The 17,065-nt window shown below is 47.9% G+C and overlaps 1 protein-coding gene across 1 annotated transcript in view; it reads right to left on the reverse strand.

The window, feature by feature from the left end:
- LOC120919140 (plasmanylethanolamine desaturase-like) overlaps window positions 1-17,065 on the reverse strand; it is a 52,198-nt gene that overhangs the window by 3,215 nt on the left and 31,918 nt on the right. The window contains exons 3-5 of the mRNA XM_040331166.1: window positions 6,990-7,081; window positions 5,018-5,162; window positions 1,607-1,819 (exon numbers count right to left, since the gene is read on the reverse strand). Coding sequence (XP_040187100.1) covers window positions 1,607-1,819; window positions 5,018-5,162; window positions 6,990-7,081 — 450 coding nt within the window. The remainder of the gene's footprint in view (window positions 1-1,606; window positions 1,820-5,017; window positions 5,163-6,989; window positions 7,082-17,065) is intronic.

Consider the following 17,065-nt stretch of genomic DNA (forward strand, 5'->3'; position numbering starts at 1 on the left):
GGAAGACCAGGATGCTTCAATAGTGGCCTTCAGCTCTTCTGCATTGTTGGGTCTCATGTCTCATCTTTCTCTTGGCAATGCCCTATAGATTCTCTATGGGGTTCAGATCAGGCGAGTTTGTTGGCCAATCAAGTAATGCCACGGTCATTGAACCAGGTTTTGGCGCTTCTGACAGTGTGGGCAGGTGCATATTAGTTTCACCTTTTAAGTTGCATTAGTGAAATAAATGAACTTTTGCACAATATTAAAATTTTTCCAGATTCACCTGTATGCATTTCTATTTTTGTTAGCGTCCTATAGACATACTTCCTGAAGAAGCCATGAGGTGAAACAAGTAGAAGAAAATGCGTAGAGGACCTTGATTATACCAATTATAAAGGATAACAAATATGTTCTTTATGCAACTAATTATGGATTTGAATATGGATTTGTAATGAACTTTATTGATTTTAACTGTCAAGTCTGGTCTATCGATGTATAACTTAACTGGGTACTGACATTTATAGGTAAAGTTGATCCGGAGAAAATCCGATTGTCTCTCAGGGGATCAGGAAGGATGTTTTTTTGCCCCTGCTGTCGCAGATTGGATCATGCTTTGCCCTCTTATTCGATCCGCTAGACGGAGAGGAGATCTTCCGTTTTTAATTTTTTTAGTAAACCGGATCGGAGGTAGGCTGGTGTAAATAGACACAAGTCCCCAGGTCCACAGGGGTCAATAGAGGGCCCAATTGGACCCTTTGGTGTCGATTTACCAAAACTGGAGTGTGCAAAACCTGGTGCAGCGGTGCATGGTAGGCAATCAGCTTCTAACTTTCAGCTTGTTCAATTAAGCTTTGACAAAAGAAAAACTGGAAGCCGATAGGTTTCTATGCAGAGCTGCACCAGAATTTTGCACTCTCCAGTTTTAGTAAATCAACTCCTTTGTGTTGAAAGGAGCCTTAAAGCTGATGTTTAGGTAAAATAAGAATTGCAGGCTAAATCTAATTAGCCTAAAAAAGGGTTGTAAGGGCAGGATTTTTGTCGAGTAAAAAACCCTCTGCATGCAGCTCCCCCATCCCCAGCCCCCCCCCCCCCCCCAAATACATACCTGAGCCCAATCTCTATCCAGCAATGTCCCCCTCCTCGTTGGATCACGCTGCATTCAGGAGCCAACATCAGCTGCTGCACGCGTAAAAGAGTTATGCCACTCGCGCACCCCTTCCGACCACCTCCTCCATTCCTAGATCTCATACTATTCTTTTTCAGAGTACAAAGCATTGTAAAAAATGGAGGATGTGCAGATGAATGGCAGGATCTCCCTCCTCCAATCACAGAACATTTGGGTCCTGGCAAAGAATAGTGCGAGTTCTATGAATGGAGGTGATGGATGGAAGGGGTGAGTGAGTGGTGCCACCCTTGTACACCTGTCGCAACTGTGATTACCACCACAGCTCCAGAAGATCCGCACTGTGGAGAGTACTGGGCAGCAGTAGGGAGAAGATTCCTACACTATGCAGCAGCCAGCCACACACTTCATTACAGGCAAGTTAGCTGCAGGCCACGGTGTCTGACACCAACACCACGCAACATTGCGTAATTTTACTTCCCGGATGCAGAGTTCGCTCACCTGTCGTTATACAGAAGTAGGTTTCGTGCGGAGACACGTGGTGGATGCGGTGGTGTTTGCGGGGTAAGATGATGTGCCAGTCTTGGAGGAAGACCACCCAGGAAGGAAGACCAAAGTAGGTGTGAGACCACTTGTGAATCTGGTTGGTCAGTGTGACAAACATGGCCAAAGCGAATATGAAGCAGTCGGCGGCGTAGGACTTGTAGAGGAGATCTGTGATAGAAGAGATGGGTAACACACACACACAGCAACATTTATTCATTACAGGTATAATATATACACATATATACACACACACACACACTGACAACAGTTGTCCGATGGAGCGTACAAAACAGTCAGATTTTCCGCCAATAGGCTGTCAACACACAAGTCCCGTAGGGAAAATCCAATTGTGCGTACGAGGCTTAAAGTGGAGTTCCACCCAAAAATGCCTTCAATTGTAACTTTCTGTGCGGATGAGAAGACTTGTGTTATCGTACAGAAGGCCGCTGTTCTAAACCATGGGGCCCCCGTACAGCCGTCCTGACGGGGCCCCCGTACAGCCGTCCTGACGGGGCCCCCGTACAGCCGTCCTGACGGGGCCCCCCCCCCTTCAGATCCCCTCAGGGTGCAGCGGAACAGTACCTTTACTGGAAAAATAAATGGCTGCACCCCATGGCTGATCCCAAATACTTTTTATTGAAATGTCCCAAAGTGACACACACAGGACACCGACAGGTACAGATGGTTGACGCGTTCCACACAAAAGCTGCGCTGTGTTTATGATTAAGCACAGCTTCTTTGCACGAAACGCGTCAACCATCTGTACTGGTCAGTGTCCTGTGTGTGTCACTTTGGGACGTTTCAATACAAATTATTTGGGATCAGCCATGGTGTGCAGCCATTTATCTTTGCAGAATATGCTTTACAGAGGCGAGCACCCATGTGCGGAGTCCAACCGGCATAATTGTCTCACCTGGAGTGGCGCGCCTTCAGTTTTTCCTGAACAGTGCCTTTGACTTTATTTGCCTACACCCCGCAAATGAAATTAAATAAACAAAGTCCCTCCTCTGCTCCCACCCCCTGGGCCCCTCTGTTGACCTGATAGGGCCCAGGGAAAAGTAATTGAGTACTGTTTAGGATGGGGGGTGCAGTCTAGTAAAATCAATTACTTTAGGCATAAACGAACAATAAAGCTGCCCCCCCCCCCCCCCCTGTTTAGCTGATGGGGCCTGGGCCCAGTACTACAGGACTGGTTGTACTGCCTTATTAGTAGCCCTGATCGTACAGCCCGCACCCCCGTAGAGAAGCCATGACTATAGGAGAGACAAGTCATGTCAGGCAAGAAACAAGCCTTGCTGCAAACGGTTATTTTTGTAAAGTCAATAAACCCCTCAGCATGTTATCCTATGTGTCCATGCACACATAAGGCTATTAACTGTTTTTGGCAGGGGCATTTTATTTTTATAGCCAAAAAAACACCCAAATCTAGTGGGCTCTGAGAGGAATTTAAACTAAAAAACGCTCTAAAAACGTCAAGAAAACTTTTTATAACGTTATTAGAACATTATGCACAAGGCCTAAAAGTTTTTTTTTACCTTAAAAGAGTTCTGCAAAAAGTGTAGCTGCTGACTTTTAATAATCAGACACTCACCTGTCCCACGGTCCAGTGATGCGGGGCGTACAAAGCCCTGCTCCTCCCAACGGTGCCGGCATTCTTACTGTGGGCACCCAGCTGTGGCTTCACAGCCGGGCACGCGCTGTGAATGGCCGGGCAATCTTCTGGGACTTGCGATGTGTCCCAGAAGATTGCAGGGACTGAGAGGGCAGAGGTGAACTTCCTTCTGGATGCCTCTAAAAAGAGGGTATCTGCTCCCCCCCAAAACAATAATATGCCAAATGCAGCATGTCAGGGGTGCACCATCACTTAAAGAGGAGGTTCCATTTTACTGCATTCTATGCGTCGTTCTGTGCGATGTACCGCTGCTAAACACAACCTATTCGCCTGAATGGGGCCCTGCTGCCATAAGGGCCTGAAACCAATGCACACAGTTGCGGGTGGTGGTGCGGGCTTGAGGGTCACACCTTTTTCTTATTTTTTTTTTTAGTTTCATTGAACTTCATGAAGTGACATTTCAATACAGTTCTATTCACTGCAGCAGCATTGCTATGAGGTGGTTGGCTGTGCAAAAAAAAAAAAAACACAGTATGTCATGCACATACAACGGCGATGCTGCTGCGTGAACGAGGAAACATGCTGTTGTGGTGCTGTCCTGGCAATAAACTACCAGTGGAGCCCCCAGAGCATCTGGTGTGAAGAAGCCGCTAATCCACCCGCCACGTAACTAGTTTTCATAGTTCCAAAACATTCAGGTCAATGTTCTCCGAGCCACTATTTATAGTGATCTAAAAAACCAATAGATTTGCAGTTCTGATAAGCGGCATTCGGGAGGCGGTTACTATGGAAACCAGACAACGTCATTGTGGCGTCACCAGCATGGACTCCAGGTGGTGGCAGAGAAAAAGGAACGATCTGTCTCACGCTCGGAGCTATTAATAATGGCTGGTAATAGGTCAGAGCAATAGGTCACTGTCACCAATGAGGTTACAAGGAATGTATTGGACGGGGAAGGTCTGCTGCAAAAAAATATTTTGACACGGAAGGGGTGGCTAATGAGAGATACACAAACATTCCCTGCCAACATTTTTTGGCCATGTGGGTGGAAATTCTAAGCGACTCTACAGCCGGTCATAGATGGATCAAATCTCGACTGTATTCCCCCATCAAACCCCGACTGCGGTGATAAGTGGAAAAATCGGGAGATTTACTTTCCCGTAACCTGGGACTGCTTTGGGATATTTAAAAAAAAGCTATTAAAAGCGGAGTTCCACCCAAAAATGGAACTTCCGCTTTTTGCAATCCTCACCCCCTCCGGTGTCACATTTGGCACCTTTCGGGGAGGAGGAGGGAGTAGATACCTGTGTAATACAGGCATTTGCTCCCACTTCTGGGCATAGATCACTGCAGTGACCTATGCCACATCCGGCGCTGACTTCGTTCCCCCCACCCCCACGCTGTCTCCTGGGAGACACACAGGTCACAGAAGACAGCAGGGACCAGTGAGGACACGCAACGTGACTCGCGCATGCACAGTAGGGAACCGGGAAGTGAAGTCGAAAAAAAAAAAAAGGTGCCAATCAGCACCCTCATTAGGATCTGTGTTCAACATTTACAAAGTGAAGTTGAATGGTACTTTGCGAAAGCTCTTCAAAATGCTTTGTCAAAGCTTGCTGTTCACACATTCTCTTATACAAACTGAAGCCCGTGAGAAGCTGGCCGAAGGTTGAACCCTAAAATATCCCAAATCCGAACGTTAAAATTCCCCCAATAGACACAGCAGATTATTTCCCTTCACTCACATATATTACCTGGTGAGTGGTTGATGCATTTAAAGGCCAAATAAGACAAGGGGATGATGGTCAGCATGCAGTTATCACCGTTGGTTTCTATGAAGTCGTGCCGAGTGATGGCGGTGGGATCGATATGGTGTTCCCGGAAGGGTCGGATGAAGGCCTGGAACAAAAAAAAATTATTCAATAAAAAAAATCATACGACGAGGAGAATTAAAAAAATGGGCACCGGCTACATTACAACTTAATAATAATGATAGTGTTTCTAAATGTAATAAAGTTCTGTCTAGGGGGAAGAGATTCTCATACACACAAATGATTTCCTGTCCAGTCGTCACATTGCGGGTAGTCTCTGGAGAGCGACTGTCGGCCTATAATGAGCAATCACAGACAAACCCACCAAGCTTTTCTGTCGCAGCAACTAAATATATCTGCGGAATTCTGGAAACTCTTCCCTAAATCTCTGAGAACAGCACAGGTATTAGAAACAGTTTTGGATTACAGGCCAACAAGCCTTTTAAACCAGCGTTCCTCAACTGGGGTGCCGCGAAGAGCCATCAGGGGCGTCGCAGCAACAGCCTGATCTGAGCGATCCTCTGTGGAGAGGGAGAGGATAGCCAACTCCTGTGTACAGAGGAGAGGGTGAGTGATTGTGCTAGGAGGGGGGGGGGGGGGATTTGTGCTAGAAGAGGGGGGACTTGGGGGGGTCTGTGCTGGAAGGGAGATTTGGTCGGGGGGGGGGGGCAGGTGTCTGTGCTGGGAAGGAGGGGGTTGATTATGCTAGGAGAGGGGGGATTGGGGGTCTTGTCCTGGGAGAGTGATTACGGACCTGGGAGCCTGGGGGGGCAGGGGGTGTCGTCTTGACCTAGGTGGGGATTACATACCTGGGAGCCTGGGGGGGCAGGGGGTGTCGTACAGACCCAGGAAATCCGCACAGGGATGGTGGGAACCCCTCATAATGGGCACATCAGGTGTACAGACCTGGGAACTCAGCACAGGGATGGTGGGAACCCTGCATAATGGGCACAGCAGGTGTACAGACCTGGGAACTCAGCACAGGGATGGTGGGAACCCTGCATAATGGGCACATCAGGTGTACAGACCTGGGAACTCAGCACAGAGATGTGGGAACCCCTCATAATTGGCACATCAGGTGTACAGACCTGGGAACTCAGCACAGGGATGGTGGGAACCCCGCATAATGGGCACAGCAGGTGTACAGACCTGGGAACTCAGCACAGGGATGGTGGGAACCCCGCATAATGGGCACAGCAGGTGTACAGACCCGGGAACTCAGCACAGGGATGGTGGGAACCCCTCATAATGGTCACAGCAGGTGTACAGACCCGGGAACTCAGCACAGGGATGGTGGGAACCCCGCATAATGGGCACAGCAGGTGTACAGACCTGGGAACTCAGCACAAGGATGGTGGGAACCCCTCATAATGGGAACAGCAGGTGTACAGACCTGGGAACTCAGCACAGGGATGGTGAGAACCCCTCATAATGGGCACATCAGGTGTACAGACCTGGAAACTCAGCACAGGGATGGTGAGAACCCTGCATAATGGGCACAGCAGGTGTACAGACCCGGGAACTCAGCACAGGGATGGTGAGAACCCCTCATAATGGGCACATCAGGTGTACAGACCTGGAAACTCAGCACAGGGATGGTGGGAGCCCCTCATAATGGTCACAGCAGGTGTACAAAGCTGGGAACTCCACACAAGTACGGCAAGAACTTAAAAAAAAAAAAACCTAAAACTATGACCCTCCGTAATATGACAACTTCTAATCAGAAGCCTGTCCGGGTGGCAGTGGCACTCTTGCTCCGGTGTTGGTAAATCAGTGTGCAGCCGGCATTCCCGCTCCTCCAGCTAGGTGGCGCCGTCTCCGTACAGCAGACACAGAACGACTAGAGCTGGATAATCTTGCACCGATCGAGGTTTAATAATCACATTTTCCCAAAATCGATAATTTTCCAACTTACCCTCCCGACAATAGGCAGCTCTACGGAGCCCCACGTGTCCGCGCCCCAGTGCACCAAACCCGAGGCGAAGTCCGCTGTGACAATCCCTGCAACTAAAACAAGAGGAAAGAGTGAGGGAAGAAACCAGCAAAGGGTTAATCACAGTGCCTGCTGGGGGAAGAAGAGAGTCTCAGGAAACATCCGATTAAAATTACATTTCACAAAGTTATTAGATTACACAGGCCAATAGACGGCGGCAGCACGCTCCAAGGGAAAACATTATTAACCCTCTGCATTCCAATGGAACGCCCTGCAATAAAAGAAACAAAGCTTCCCATTTCATACACAAGACAACAGAAACCTTCTACATAGAGGAGCTATACAAGCCGGCTGAAAAATACAGTGCTAGCCAATGCGGATATAAAGCAATGATTTTTTATTGATTTTTTAATCAGATTTTTTCTGATTAAAAAAAAAAAGATTTTTTTGATTTCAATCAAATATATTTTAATAAAATGCTTTTGGAGTTAAAATCTAAAATGTCGTTTCCGCCATTTAAAATGCCGAATGTTCTAATTTTTTTTCTGAAACTGCAAGCACTGGTGTGAACTATGCCATTAAAAACAATGGGGTAGATTCAGTAACAGTTACGCATTTTTTACGTAGGCGCAGGGCACTGTTTTTGCCCTGCGTCCCCGCAAATTTACTGCGCTACCCGCGATTCACAGAGCTGTAGCTCTGTAAATTGCGTGTGCGCTCTTTAAAATTGCACGGCGTAAACGCGCGCAATTTAAATGATCCCGTAGGGGGCGGGAATCATTTAAATTAGGCGCGTTCCCGCGCCGATCGTAGAGCGCATGCTCCGTTGGGAAACTTTCCCGTCGTGCATTGCGGCAAATGACATCGCAAGGACGTCATTTGCATCAAAGTGAACGTGAATGGCGTCCAGCGCCATTCACGAATCACTTACGCAAACTACGTAAAATTTAAATTTTGTGACGCGGGAACGACGGTTATACGCAACATTGGCTGCCCCTGCTAATAGCAGGGGCAGCCTTACGCGAAAACCGCTGTATGCAAACGACGTAAACTGCGTACGCAGGGCTCGCGTAACGTTGTGAATCGGCATTAGTATGCAATTTGCATACTATACGCTGAGCACAATGGGAACGCCACCTAGTGGCCATCGCAAGAATGCAGCCTAAGATATGCGGGCATAAGAGCCTTATGCCACGCATATCTTAGGCTGCAGTCGGCGTAACGAGGTTCCTGAATCAGGAGCATTGGTTACGCCGGAGCAAGTAAGCAATTGTGCTGCGTAACTATGGTTACGCAGGCGCAATTGCTCTTTGAATCCGGGCCACTATGACCAACTTACCAGGCTCCCAGGTCCGTAATCCCCACCTAGGTCAAGGCGACACCCCCTGCCCCCCCTGGCTCCCAGGTCCGTAATCCCCACCTAGGTCAAGACGACACCCCCTGCCCCCCCCCCCTTGGGCTCCCAGGTCCGTAATCCCCACCTAGGTCAAGACGACACCCCCTGCCCCCCCAGGTCCGTAATCCCCACCTAGGTCAAGACGACACCCCCGGCCCCCCCCCCCAGGCTCCCAGGTCCGTAATCCCCACCTAGGTCAAGACGACACCCCCTGCCCCCCAGATCCGTAATCCCCACCTAGGTCAAGACGACACCCCCTGCCCCCCCCAGGCTCCCAGATCCGTAATCCCCACCTAGGTCAAGACGACACCCCCTGCCCCCCCAGGCCCGTAATCCCCACCTAGGTCAAGACGACACCCCCTGCCCCCCCAGGCTCCCACGGCTGTCGCAATTCTTGCCTAGGCCAGGACGACGTCCCTCCCCCCGGATACCAACTGTGTGCTAGTGACACCTGTACTCTGCCCTGCACTGGGGGCCCAGAACACCCACACATGGCCCGATACCTAGAACACACCCGAATAAACACAACCACACACAATGATACTCGAAACCACACAGCCCAACACCCGGAACCACACAGCCCGACAAAAGATGGCCAGAACCCCCACACACACACATCCCAATACCTAGAAAAACACCCGAATAAACAACCACACAGCCCATGAGACCGGGAACCACACAAGCCCATGACACCTAGAACAACACAGCGTGACACCGGGAACCACAGTGGTCAAGAAAAGTTAGCAGCAAGAGAGTGGAGTCTGGCTGACCAGATGCATTGCAGCGCACTGTAGTACAGATATATAACCTTGGATAAGACCTGGAAATGAACACATTATCATTTATGAGTTTATTGCTCGTCTTCACACCAGGCTATCACAGTCTATAACATGCTATAACACTCTTCAAACATCACTATCACTGAGATGACTGTTCTCATCGGAAAGGGAAAGGGATAGATAGAGGCCTTCATCTGTTTACTCGCCAACTAGAGCAGAGTACACTGTGTGCGGCCAGGAATAATCAACTGGCATGCCAAACAGCGGCTTGAGTATGATTTACACAACAGCAGGCAAAAAAACAAAACACACAACACACTAAACAAATTTTAATATATATATATTTCTTCATCTCATATTTTTCGCTCTATAAGACGCACTCCACAACCCCCCCACCCCCAAGAAAATATGGGGGAAAACATCTGTGTCTTATGGAGCGAATATACACCAGAGCGGCTGCTCTGTCTTCTGTCAGGCGGATGTGATGACGTGACGTCAGGCTGCATTTATGGGAATGGCAAGGCTACATGTATTTGGCACTGGTAAGGCTGCATTTCATGGGCACTGGTAAATATTTTATTACACCATTTGGTTCAGAATATTTTCTTACCTCCTTTATAACCTAGGTGCGTCTTTTGGAGTGACAAATACTGTATATTTTATATATATATATATATACATTTTTTTTTATTACACACACAGTGATATGTCTATCAAAGTGCCCGGGGAGGGGCTATACATGACGAGGCACGGCGGGGAACACACAGCTATTCAAATGAAAGCGGTTGTGTTCCCCGAGCGCTAATCAACTAGATGTCGGCAGCGGCGGGGGGGTCTTGGCTTTCACTTTGGGGACTAGGCGGCAGCAGGTCTCCTCTCCTCTGTACTCGAGTACTGCTCTGCTCCGCCCCCTCTCAAACCCGCTCTCGGGGGAAGCATCGGGAGCATTTGCGCAAGTACGAGTACTCGCGCAAATGCTCAGTATCGGTACCGATACTAGTATCGGTATCGGGACAACCCTAGTTTTTGGTATACATACATACATACGCTATCTTGGATCACTTTTCAGAGTGTGAAGAGGGTATGAGCCTAGCCTTATAAAGATGAAAAGAGGGGGAGGTATTGTGTATTCCTAACACACTTCCTTTCCTAGGGTGACAACACTGCTCCTCCATTGATATAGTACAGAGTGTTGTCACTCTAGGACAGGAAGTGTGTTACTGTGAGGATCGCCAACTCTAAAGACTGGGAAACTGCAATAAATTGTGTTCTTCCGTTTAGCTACGCTTCAACTTCTGTGGAAACATGAGAAAAAAAAAAAAAGCAGAGAAATCGTTCACGGAATGTTCGAAACTTCTGGAAATAAGATTGTCATAGAAAGTACTTGAGGACTTTCTGATAAAAAATAGATAATGTCCATCGACCCATCTAGAGAGTCCGCCGTCCAGATTAACAGGAAGCATTCATTGGGTGCATCTGCCTTTACGGACATTCAGCCAATCCAACCGCCAACGCTAATAAGTGTGATGTTCATTAAATTTGCATTGGCTCAGCTGAAACAAGCTGTCTCACCATCTACACTTACTATTGTACCTCCCTTAGATAACGACGTACAGGGTGTGACCCAAATCAGAGCCCCCGAGTACCTTTACAGCACGGGCTCCCTATAGCGGAAACGACACCTTCTCGTAAGCTCTGTACACGGCCCCTAAACATGGTAAAGGCTATAGGGGAAAATATTGTATTCTGGAATATGTAAGGTCAATGCCGGTAGGGACAGTTTTCTCAGTACACAATAATTGACCAATAAGTGTTAGCCAGCGTTGGTCCTAAACAAATTTAAATAAAGCCATTGTGAGCATTAAAAACAAATGCAAAGGTCCATATAGTCATGTCTAAATGTCTGTATTCACTTAAAAAAAAAGTACTGAAATGTGAAGAAAATCACTTCTTTGTTCCTTTCTTCCCAGCTGCTCCTCCCCTGATAAAAGCCCAATTTGTGCACATCACTAACATTGACCTCAGACAGCTCTTCTTTGCCACTACCCCAGTTTCAGCCCCCAATATATTCCACCCCCCCCCCGGTCTTTTAAGACACAGACTGACCCTGACAGATCCTAGGTTGCTAGGGCGCAGGCAGCTCTTGTTGTTTAGTGGTCAGGATGCAGGTGGCCCCTGCTGTTTAGTGCAATTGGTTCTTAGGATGCAGGCAGCTTCTGCTGTTTAGCGTAATTGGTTGTTAGGATGCATTTCAGCCTCCAACATATTCCCCCACCCCCCACTTTTAATTGGCTGTTAAGCCGCAGAATGACCCGGGTGGATCCTTGGTTGCTAGGATGCAGGCAGCCCATGCTATTAAAGCGGAGTTCCAGCCTTTTTATGTTTATTAAAAGTCAGCAGCTATAAAAAGTGTAGCTGCTGACTTTTAATAAACAGACACTTGCCTGTTCCACGGTCCAGCGATGCGGTCGCCCGGAGCGTTGCACCTCTCCCCTCCGTTGAATCCTCCATTCACATTGTGGGTACGCGGCCGTGACAGCTTTCGGCTTTACAGCCAGGCACTCACTGCGCAAATGCGCGAGTCGCACTGCGCTCTATGAGTGAACAGGCGATCTCCTGGGACCTGTCACGTGTCCCAAGAGATCGCCAAAAGGGAGGGGCCGCCTAAGGCGAGAGGAGGAGCCACCTAGGCAGTCCCTGGGCGGCAGGAGGAAGTGGGACAGGAATTCCCACTCCTACCGAAGCCCCCACTCCCCCGCAAAAAAGTTACATGCCAAATGTGGCATGTAAGGGGGTGAGGAGTGCTTAAAGTGGAGGTTCACCCGGAAATGTTAAATTTTTAACATTAGATTGATGCTCATTTTGTCAAGGGGAATCGGGTAGTTTTTTTAAAAACAAAGCAGTACTTACCGTTTTAGAGAGCGATCTTCTCCGCCGCTTCCGGGTATGGGCTGCGGGACTGGGCGTTCCTATTTGATTGACAGTCTTCCGACGGTCGCATCTATCGCGTCATGATTTTCCGAAAGTGGTCGAACGTCGGTGCGCAGGCGCCATATAGAGCCGCACCGACGTTCGGCTTCTTTCGGCTACTCGTGACGCGATAGATGCGACCGTCGGAAGACTATCAATCAAATAGGAACGCCCAGTCCCGAAGACCATACCCGGAAGCGGCGGAGAAGATCGCTCTCTAAAACGGTAAGTACTGCTTTGTTTTTTTAAAAAAACTACCTGATTCCCCTTGACAAAAAGAGCATCAATCTAATGTTAAAAAAAAAATTTCGGGTGAACTCCCGCTTTAAAGCGGAAGTTCCACTTTTGGCTGGAACTCCGCTTTAGGTGTGCTTGGTGGTCAGGATGCAGGCAGCCCCTGCTGCTTGGTTGTTAGGATGCAGGCAGTCCCCATTTAGCATACTTGGTTGTTAGGACGCAAGTAATTGCAGATTTATCTCCATGACAGATTCATGGCCAGAAAGTGGTGTGGGGAGGACAACAGGGACAAGTTAGAAAGATGCAACTTAGGGGAAAATATAAATCTATAGGGAGGCCACGTCTTCAATTTGTTTGTTGCTTACTTGAAGTTGACTACCCTGTCCAGGGTAACAACGCTGCTCCGCAAAGTCAAAAGGGGAAAAAGCAGCGCCTACTACACCTTGTTACAAGAAGTGGAAAATTACATATGTACTGGCACAGTCAAAAGATAATAAAAAATGTTATGGGGGGGGGCCTTATAAGGAAAACCCAAAAAAACGCTGCGTTAATGCTGCTGACAGATTGCATCCTATATATCATTTTTATTGTGCTCAGAGCCCTACTTTAACTTCTGGCCCGATTATCTCCTTGCTGAGATTAATGGAGTCTGTCATTCGGTTTATTTAACATCCACAAACAAGTAAATGTGTTTGGCTTTCCCCTCCAGGTTATGACAGATATCTTGTGACCACAAGTCCTGAGGCCAAGCTAAATAGGAAGCAGAGCCGAAGCTTGCAAAAAGCTTGCCAAGAAGATTCGCAGGGAAACCGCAGAGCTTTCAGGGCGGTGTTGTGTTATTGGCTGAGACAACACAATCGCTGAAACATCAAATCCTGACTCAGCACTGTCCTGGGCTCTGAACGTCAGGAGATCAGTCCACAGATTCAGTAAAGGAAATAAGTACGGGCCGTTACCCACAGCAACCAATCAGAAATAAAGATGGAGGGAAAGACGGTCACTCGCAGCAACCAAATCAGCAATCGCCCATTTAACAGAAATCAGGGTTATCACATCAATTGACACCAGCTTGCTAGGTGTCAGGAGAGTTGCGGTCGCCTCCTCTCCTTTGCAGTCAATGGACACTTTTGTCCCCTAACCCGGACGCACCCTAAACCTTAAGTTGTTAGGTGGCTCAGGCCACCCTGCTTCTCTTGCCTCTCATTGGTTGCATTGGTGTGGCGGACTATTTAAAACATCACAAGTCCAGTTCTGTAGACGCTATTCCTCCCACCGACACCAACAACGGGGCACCATCCCTCCCACCGACACCAAGGATGGGGGCACCAGTCCTCCCACCGACACCAAGGATGGGGGCACCATTCCTCCCACCGACACCAAGGATGGGGGCACCATTCCTCCCACCGACACCAAGGATGGGGGCACCATTCCTCCCACCGACACCAAGGATGGGGGCACCATTCCTCCCACCGACACCAAGGATGGGGGCACCATTCCTCCCACCGACCCAAGGATGGGGGCACCATTCCCCCCACCGACACCAAGGATGGGGGCACCATTCCTCCCACCGACACCAAGGATGGGGGCACCATTCCTCCCACCGACACCAAGGATGGGGGCACCATTCCTCCCACCGACACCAAGGATGGGGGCACCATCCCTCCCACCGACACCAAGGATGGGGGCACCATCCCTCCCACCGACACCAAGGGTGGGGGCACCATTCCTCCCACCAACACCAAGGATGGGGGCACTATTCCTTCCACCGACACCAAGGATTGGGGCACTATTCCTTACACCGACACCAATGATGGGGCACGTCACTTTCTGGACTCCTTGGCTCACACAATGACCATTGCTTTGTTTCGGTGCATATTTCACTTTTGGAAGGAGGAATGATGGCAAAACCAACTACGGGAGAAACGGGCAAGCCATGCATTGGCGTAGTGTTCTGTACCTCCAAGTTCCAAGACCAGACACACAAACTGACCATGCCAGTGCAGACCAGGAAGCTGGGGGGAATTACAGAATCGCCGGCCACTTTACAGCGAATGAAAAAAATAAAGCAAAAACACAACAGAAACTGTAGAGCGGTCTTCTATCACTTGGGTGAATGAGGCCTTACTCTTCTGGCCAATAGTGTCACCAGAATCCAAATGTGGACACGGCAAAGCATCTGATCTGCCAGCTAACCTTTGTGCATAAAGATGGCGGGCACGGTATAGGGCCATGTGCGGGATCAGAGCATTCAGTGGGCTCTCCGCCGTCTGCAGCTCACTCAACACGTTATCAGGGAGACTGTGCCAGCTCGTCGGGGGAAATGTGTTAATGTTTGATTCACATTACTCCTCACCAGGGACTTGTGTTGCCAGCCAATTAATTCCATCTGTTTATGGAGGGGGTAATGGGAATTCCAACTGCCGGCTGCGTATTTCACTGCGCGTCTTCTACCTTCACCCACCGCGCCGCTGCACACCGACCACATCCAACCAGCGCTATCCAATGTAAGCCGAATTACATTTCCTAAAAGCCTGAAATAACTTTAATCTGCAGTGTTCTCTTCTCTACAGCCAAAGTCCAGAATTTATAAAGCTTGTCTGAAAGTTCAGATAAAAAGGGGGAGGAGAACCGAAATTACACTCTGCAGAGCTCAGTAATGAGAGCTCTGAGAGCCGGTTGGAGGGAAGAGACACACCCCACCTTCACACAGCAATAGAGATGGGGCTGTCAATCACGGGCGGTGTGTAGATTGGGGCGGTAGGAAGTGTATATTATTATGGTGTGGATTGGGGAGGTAGGAAGTGTATATTATGGTGTAGATTGGAGCGGTAGGAAGTGTATATTATTATGGTGTGGATTGGGGAGGTAGGAAGTGTATATTATTATGGTGTGGATTGGAGCGGTAGGAAGTGTATATTATTATGGTGTGGATTGGGGCGGTAGGAAGTGTATATTATTATGGTGTGGATTGGGGCGGTAGGAAGTGTATATTATTATGGTGTGGATTGGGGCGGTAGGAAGTGTATATTATGGTGTAGATTGGGGAGGTAGGAAGTGTATATTATTATGGTGTGAATTGGGGAGGTAGGAAGTGTATATTATTATGGTGTGGATTGGGAAGGTAGGAAGTGTATATTATTATGGTGTGGATTGGGGAGGTAGGAAGTGTATATTATGGTGTGGATTGGGGCGGTAGGAAGTGTATATTATGGTGTAGATTGGGGCGGTAGGAAGTGTATATTATTATGGTGTAGATTGGGGCGGTAGGAAGTGTATATTATTATGGTGTGGATTGGGACGGTAGGAAGTGTATATTATTATGGTGTGGATTGGGACGGTAGGAAGTGTATATTATTATGGTGTGGATTGGGGCGGTAGAAAGTGTATATTATTATGGTGTGGATTGGGGCGGTAGGAAGTGTATATTATTATGGTGTAGATTGGGGCGGTAGGAAGTGTATATTATTATGGTGTAGATTGGGACGGTAGGAAGTGTATATTATTATGGTGTGGATTGGGGAGGTAGAAAGTGTATATTATTATGGTGTAGATTGGGGCGGTAGGAAGTGTATATTATTATGGTGTGGATTGGGACGGTAGGAAGTGTATATTATTATAGTGTAGATTGGGGCGGTAGGAAGTGTATATTATTATGGTGTAGATTGGGGCGGTAGGAAGTGTATATTATTATGGTGTAGATTGGAGCGGTAGGAAGTGTATATTATTATAGTGTAGATTGGGGCGGTAGGAAGTGTATATTATTATGGTGTAGATTGGGGCGGTAGGAAGTGTATATTATTATGGTGTAGATTGGGACGGTAGGAAGTGTATATTATTATGGTGTGGATTGGGGAGGTAGAAAGTGTATATTATTATGGTGTGGATTGGGGAGGTAGAAAGTGTATATTATTATGGTGTAGATTGGGGCGGTAGGAAGTGTATATTATTATGGTGTGGATTGGGACGGTAGGAAGTGTATATTATTATGGTGTGGATTGGGACGGTAGGAAGTGTATATTATTATAGTGTAGATTGGGGCGGTAGGAAGTGTATATTATTATGGTGTAGATTGGGGCGGTAGGAAGTGTATATTATTATGGTGTAGATTGGGGCGGTAGGAAGTGTATATTATTATGGTGTAGATTGGGACGGTAGGAAGTGTATATTATTATGGTGTGGATTGGGGAGGTAGAAAGTGTATATTATTATAGTGTAGATTGGGGCGGTAGGAAGTGTATATTATTATGGTGTAGATTGGGGAGGTAGGAAGTGTATATTATTATGGTGTAGATTGGAGCGGTAGGAAGTGTATATTATTATAGTGTAGATTGGGGCGGTAGGAAGTGTATATTATTATGGTGTAGATTGGGGCGGTAGGAAGTGTATATTATTATGGTGTAGATTGGGACGGTAGGAAGTGTATATTATTATGGTGTGGATTGGGGAGGTAGAAAGTGTATATTATTATGGTGTAGATTGGGGCGGTAGGAAGTCTAGGATTTATTGTCACATTCCTGTGACCGTTCTTTCCACCCTTGACACACATTCATTCATGCGGCACTCGTGAACTCCCGCAGCCATGGGACACGGACAGCCAAACACACCGCCAGAGTCACCCGAAGCACCACAGCGGTGAAGTATTAATTATTAAACACGAGGCACGGAGCCACAGCAAA

This window comes from Rana temporaria, chromosome 12 (genome assembly GCF_905171775.1).
Source record: "Rana temporaria chromosome 12, aRanTem1.1, whole genome shotgun sequence".
In the NCBI taxonomy this organism is placed as follows: domain Eukaryota; kingdom Metazoa; phylum Chordata; class Amphibia; order Anura; family Ranidae; genus Rana; species Rana temporaria.